Here is a 6,831-nt window from a genome sequence, read left to right as displayed (position 1 = left end):
TTAACACAATGGCCGAACCCGACAAGCTCATTCCTGGAACGATGAACCCCACAATACATAAACAGAGGGGAAGGCCATCTGAGCCCCAACATCTCCTGCTCCACTCACCCCAAATGTGCTCACCTACCACGGGGCTGATCAGAGCAGGTTCCACAATGAATTACCCTCAGGAAGCCCTCCTGTACCTGGACTGTCAAACAGCAGCGGTGGAATGAAGGAGAAGATTGTGTGGGTGAAATCTCTGAGCAAGGGTTAAATGGTCCCACAGTTCAGCTCAAACACAATCGCAATTTCACTTCTTTTTGCTGCCGAGCGTTAAGGATTCGTTCTTCCTTTGTGCCTAGAAATGAAAAAAATGCAGGAGATATAACATCGCACAGGATTGAGCAGGAATGTGGCAGTCCATCATTGACTGGCTCATCAGCAACGTCTGTCAGCTCCACACCAGACATTCTGCAGGGGTGGGGGGTGGTGTAACAGGACACCTGTCCCGGGGGGGGGGGACACCTGTCCCGGGGGGTAACAGGTCACCTGTCTCGGGCGGGGGGGACACACTTGTCCCGGCGGGGGGGGGGGGGGGGGGAAACACTTGTCCCGGGGGGGGGGGGTGTGTAACAGGTCACCTGTCCCCGGGGGGGGGGGGTGGGGGACACCTGTCCCGGGGGGGGGGGGGGGGTGTAACAGGTCACCTGTCTCGGGCGGGGGGGGACACACTTGTCCCGGCAGGGGGGGGGGGGGGGGACACTTGTCCCGGGGGGGGGGGGGGTGTAACAGGTCACCTGTCCCCGGGGGGGGGGGGTGGGGGACACCTGTCCCGGGGGGGGGGGGGACGGACACCTGTCCCCGGGGGGGGGGGGGAGGGGTGTAACAGGTCACCTGTCTCGGGCGGGGGGGACACACTTGTCCCGGCAGGGGGGGGGGGGGGGGACACTTGTCCCGGGGGGGGGGGGGAGTGTAACAGGTCACCTGTCCCCGGGGGGGGGGGGGTGGGGGACACCTGTCCCGGGGGGGGGGGGACACCTGTCCCGGGGGGGGGGGGGGGGACGGACGGACACCTGTCCGGGGGGGGGGGCAGCATGTACAGCTTTCCTACAACAGTGACTGCACTTTGAAAGTGTTTCATTGACTGTAAAGCTCTTTGGGACGTCCTGAGGTTGGGAAAGGTGCTATAGAAATGCAAGTACTTCTTTCCTACACGTGTGTTACCTCATTCATAATGTCATCGACTTGCTTTAACTCCTCATATCGGTCATGTGAGTCTCGCAAGGGCTGCACCATGGTCTCTTCAATCTGAGGGAATAGCTGAGCACAGAACGGGGTGTCAATATTTGCATTTCATTAACAAAGAGCTACCCAGCCAATCCCACTTCCCAGCTCTCGGTCCGTAGCCCTGCAGGTTACAGCACTTCAAGTACATATGCTGAGGGTTTCTGCCTCTACCACCCCTTCAACAGTGAGTTCCAGACCCCCACCACCCTCTGGGTGAAAACATTTCCCTTCAAATCCCCTCCAAACATCATACCAATTACTTTAAATCTATGCCCCCTCTGCTAAGCGGAATAGGTCCATCCTATCCACTCTATCCAGGCCCTTCATAATTATATACACCTCAATAAAGTCTCCCCTCAGCCTCCTCTGTTTCAAAGAAAACAACCCCAGCCTATCCAATCTTTCCTCATAACCAAAATTCTCCAGTTCCGCCAATATTTTTTCATACCCTTTCTTTGCATAATTCAGAAAAGAAAAAGAGAAGGAAATTAATTTGTAGGGTGTCACCAATTGTAAAATCAGGGCCACACTGGGTCTCGAGCTTGTTCATTACCCATCGCGGAATCAGCGAATTCTCAGCCCTGCATCTGTGTTATCTGTGTGAGTGTGTAAGTGTATGTGCAAATGTATGAGTGTGTAAGTGTGAGTGTGTAAATGAACCAGTGCACTTCATCACTTCTGTCACTCACTTTCATCACCGTCTCAAACATGGGGATGAGGACGAACTTGATGAATCCGATCTGAGCTGTGGCTTTAGTCACCTTTTCTCGGTCCATGAACGGGGCGACGGGCAGACCCTCCAACTTCTCCCGGTCACTCTGAAACAATCAACCAAAGGATGGTAAATGGGGCAGGGAGTAAAGTGGTGGGGTATGGGGGGCGGGGGGGGTTACTGGGCAGGAGGGGGAACGGGGCCGGGGAGGGGGAACGGGGCCGGGGAAGGGGGAACGGGGCCGGGGAAGGGGGAACGGGGCCGGGGAAGGGGGAACGGGGCCGGGGAAGGGGGAACGGGGCCGGGGAGGGGGAACGGGGCCGGGGAGGGGGAACGGGGCCGGGGAGGGGGAACGGGGCCGGGGAGGGGGAACGGGGCCGGGGAAGGGGGAACGGGGAACGGGGCCAGGGAAGGGGAACGGGGAACGGGGCCAGGGAAGGGGAACGGGGCCGGGGAAGGGGAACGGGGAACGGGGCCAGGGAAGGGGAACGGGGCCGGGGAAGGGGAACGGGGAACGGGGCCAGGGAAGGGGAACGGGGCCGGGGAAGGGGAACGGGGCCGGGGAAGGGGAACGGGGCCGGGGAAGGGGAACGGGGCCGGGGAAGGGGAACGGGGCCGGGGAAGGGGAACGGGGCCGGGGAAGGGGAACGGGGCCGGGGAGGGGGAACGGGGCCGGGGAGGGGGAACGGGGCCGGGGAGGGGGAACGGGGCCGGGGAGGGGGAACGGGGCCGGGGAGGGGGAACGGGGCCGGGGAGGGGGAACGGGGAACGGGGCCAGGGAAGGGGAATGGGGCCGGGGAAGGGGAACGGGGAACGGGGCCGGGGAAGGGGAACGGGGCCGGGGAGGGGGAACGGGGCCGGGGAGGGGGAACGGGGCCGGGGAGGGGGAACGGGGCCGGGGAGGGGGAACGGGGCCGGGGAGGGGGAACAGGGCCGGGGAGGGGGGAACGGGGCCGGGGAACGGGGCCGGGGAAGGGGAACGGGGCCGGGGAGGGGGAACGGGGCCGGGGAGGGGGAACGGGGCCGGGGAGGGGGAACGGGGAACGGGGCCAGGGAAGGGGAACGGGGCCGGGGAAGGGGAACGGGGCCAGGGAAGGGGAACGGGGCCGGGGAGGGGAACGGGGAACGGGGCCAGGGAAGGGGAACGGGGAACGGGGCCAGGGAAGGGGAACGAGGCCGGGGAAGGGGAACGGGGAACGGGGCCAGGGAAGGGGAACGGGGCCGGGGAGGGGAACGGGGAACGGGGCCAGGGAAGGGGAACGGGGCCGGGGAGGGGAACGGGGCCGGGGAGGGGAACGGGGAACGGGGCCAGGGAAGGGGAACAGGGCCGGGGAGGGGGAACGGGGCCGGGGAAGGGGAACGGGGCTGGGGAGGGATACAGGCCGGGGGGTGTGAGAAGGGACGTGGTGGTGGGGCTGGTTCGGGGATACGGGGCCTTTACCTGCATGAAGTATTCCTGCAGTAAACAGTCCACCCAGGGTTCTGCCACCTCCTTCGGTCTCACCTCATTCGAGATGTCACAGCATTTTATCAGAACCATCTTCAGCTGCAGAGACAGAGCGAGCAGATGTCACATTGGCTCAGCCTCCGCCGGGGCGGGGCTCAGTAACTCCGCCTCCGCCGGGGCGGGGCTCAGCAACTCCGCCTCCGCCGGGGCGGGGCTCAGTAACTCCGCCTCCGCCGGGGCGGGGCTCAGCAACTCCGCCCTCCGCCAGGGCGGGGCTCAGCAACTCCGCCTCCGCCAGGGCGGGGCTCAGTAACTCCGCCTCCGCCAAGGCGGGGCTCAGTAACTCCGCCTCCGCCAGGGCGGGGCTCAGTAACTCTGCCTCCGCCAGGGCGGGGCTCAGTAACTCCGCCTCCGCCGGGCCGGGGCGGGGCTCAGTAACTCCGCCTCCGCCGGGGCTCAGTAACTCCGCCTCCGCCGGGGCGGGGCTCAGTAACTCCGCCTCCGCCGGGGCGGGACTCAGTAACTCCACCTCCGCCAGGGCAGGACTCAGTAACTCTGCCCCATCTTCGTTGTGCCTGTGCTGTAACAGCTTAGCTAATGTCTCATTCTGGAGCACAGCAGTTGGGATGTTGCCGGGACCTACAGCCTTTGCTTTGTCCAGTGCACTCAGCCGTTTCTTGGTGACACATGGAGGGATACAGCACGCAAGGCGGCCATTCGGGCCATGGTGCCTGTGCCAGCACTTTGAAAGAGCTATCGAATCAGTCCCACTCCCCCCGCTCATTCCCCACAGCCCAGCAAGTTTCTTCTTTTCAACTATTTATCCAATTCACTTTTGAAAGTTACTCTTGAATCTGCTCCCACCGCCCTTTCAGGCAGCACGTTCCAGATCATAACTCGCAGCGTAAAAAAAACTCTCCTCTCCCCCTCTGATCCTTTTGCCAATTATCTTAAATCTGAGTCCTCTGGTTCTCGTCAATCCTGCCGATGGAAAGCCTTCACGATTTTGAACATCTCTATTAAATCTCCCCTTAATCAACTCCAGTCTTCTAACATAACTGAAGTCCCACACCCATGGTACCCTTCTAGAAAATCTCCTCTGCACTGTCTGAGGCCTGGACATCCTTCCTAAAGTGTGGCGCCCAGAATTGATTTTTCATTTATTTGTTCCAGGATGTGGGCGTCGCTGGCAAGGCCGGCATTTATTGCCCATCCCTAATTGCCCCTTGAGAAGGTGGTGGTGAGCCGCCTTGAACCGCTACAGTCCGTGTGGTGAAGGTGCTCAGTGGTTTGGTACAACCGAGTGGCTTGCTGGGCCATTCATAGAAACATAGAAAATAGGTGCAGGAGTAGGCCATTCGGCCCTTCGAGCCTGCACCGCCATTCAATGAGTTCATGGCTGAACATTCAACTTCAGTACCCCATTCCTGCTTTCTCGCCATACCCCTTGATCCCCCTAGCAGTAAGGACCTCATCTAACTCCTTTTTGAATATATTTAGTGAATTGGCCTCAACTACTTTCTGTGGTAGAGAATTCCACAGGTTCACCACTCTCTGGGTGAAGAAGTTTCTCCTCACCTCGGTCCTAAATGGCTTACCCCTTATCCTTAGACTGTGACCCCTGGTTCTGGACTTCCCCAACATTGGGAACATTCTTCCTGCATCTAACCTGTCTAACCCCGTCAGAATTTTATATGTTTCTATGAGGTCCCCTCTCATTCTTCTGAACTCCAGTGAATACAAGCCCAGTTGATCCAGTCTTTCTTGATAGGTCAGTCCCGCCATCCTGGGAATCAGTCTGGTGAACCTTCGCTGCACTCCCTCAATAGCAAGAATGTCCTTCCTCAGGTTAGGAGACCAAAACTGTACACAATACTCCAGGTGTGGCCTCACCAATGCCCTGTACAACTGTAGCAACACCTCCCTGCCCCTGTACTCAAATCCCCTTGCTATGAAGGCCAACATGCCATTTGCTTTCTTAACCGCCTGCTGCACCTGCATGCCAACCTTCAATGACTGATGTACCATGACACCCAGGTCTCTTTGCACCTCCCCTTTTCCTAATCTGTCACCATTCAGATAATAGTCTGTCTCTCTGTTTTTACCACCAAAGTGGATAACCTCACATTTATCCACATTATACTTCATCTGCCATGCATTTGCCCACTCACCTAACCTATCCAAGTCGCTCTGCAGCCTCACAGCATCCTCCTCGCAGCTCACACTGCCACCCAACTTAGTGTCATCCGCAAATTTGGAGATACTACATTTAATCCCCTCATCTAAATCATTAATGTACAGTGTAAACAGCTGGGGCCCCAGCACAGAACCTTGCGGTACCCCACTAGTCACTGCCTGCCATTCTGAAAAGTACCCATTTACTCCTACTCTTTGCTTCCTGTCTGACAACCAGTTCTCAATCCATGTCAGTACACTACCCCCAATCCCATGTGCTCTAACTTTGCACATCAATCTCTTGTGTGGGACCTTGTCGAACGCCTTCTGAAAGTCCAAATATACCACATCAACTGGTTCTCCCTTATCCACTCTACTGGAAACATCCTCAAAAAATTCCAGAAGATTTGTCAAGCATGATTTCCCTTTCACAAATCCATGCTGACTTGGACCTATCATGTCACCTCTTTCCAAATGCACTGCTATGACATCCTTAATAATTGATTCCATCATTTTACCCACTACCGATGTCAGGCTGACCGGTCTATAATTCCCTGTTTTCTCTCTCCCTCCTTTTTTAAAAAGTGGGGTTACATTGGCTACCCTCCACTCCATAGGAACTGATCCAGAGTCAATGGAATGTTGGAAAATGACTGTCAACGCATCCACTATTTCCAAGGCCACCTCCTTAAGTACTCTGGGATGCAGTCCATCAGGCCCTGGGGATTTATCGGCCTTCAATCCCATCAATTTCCCCAACACAATTTCCCGGCTAATAAGGATTTCCCTCAGTTCCTCCTCCTTACTAGACCCCCCGACCCCTTTTATAACCGGAAGGTTGTTCGTGTCCTCCTTCGTGAATACCGAACCAAAGTACTTGTTCAATTGGTCCGCCATTTCTTTGTTCCCCGTTATGACTTCCCCTGATTCTGACTGCAGGGGACCTACATTTGTCTTTACTAACCTTTTTCTCTTTACATATCTATAGAAACTTTTGCAATCCGTCTTAATGTTCCCTGCAAGCTTCTTCTCATACTCCATTTTCCCTGCCCTAATCAAACCCTTTGTCCTCCTCTGCTGAGTTCTAAATTTCTCCCAGTCCCCAGGTTCGCTGCTATTTCTGGCCAATTTGTATGCCACTTCCTTGGCTTTAATACTATCCCTGATTTCCCTTGATAGCCACGGTTGAGCCACCTTCCCTTTTTTATTTCTATGCCAGACAGGAATG

General features: G+C 57.4%; 1 protein-coding gene across 1 annotated transcript in view; it reads right to left on the bottom strand.

Annotated features, from left to right (window-relative positions):
- Nucleotides 1-238: 238 nt before the first annotated feature.
- Nucleotides 239-6,831, bottom strand: part of pde9aa (phosphodiesterase 9aa) — a 47,722-nt gene continuing 41,129 nt past the window's right edge. The window contains 4 exon segments of the mRNA XM_070892874.1: nt 239-340; nt 1,207-1,302; nt 1,959-2,087; nt 3,423-3,527. Of these exon segments, the coding sequence (XP_070748975.1) occupies nt 293-340; nt 1,207-1,302; nt 1,959-2,087; nt 3,423-3,527 (378 nt within the window). The 3' untranslated portion in view covers nt 239-292.

This window comes from Pristiophorus japonicus, chromosome 11, assembly GCF_044704955.1.
Source record: "Pristiophorus japonicus isolate sPriJap1 chromosome 11, sPriJap1.hap1, whole genome shotgun sequence".
NCBI lineage: Eukaryota > Metazoa > Chordata > Chondrichthyes > Pristiophoridae > Pristiophorus > Pristiophorus japonicus.
This window is presented reverse-complemented; position numbering and strand designations above follow the sequence as displayed.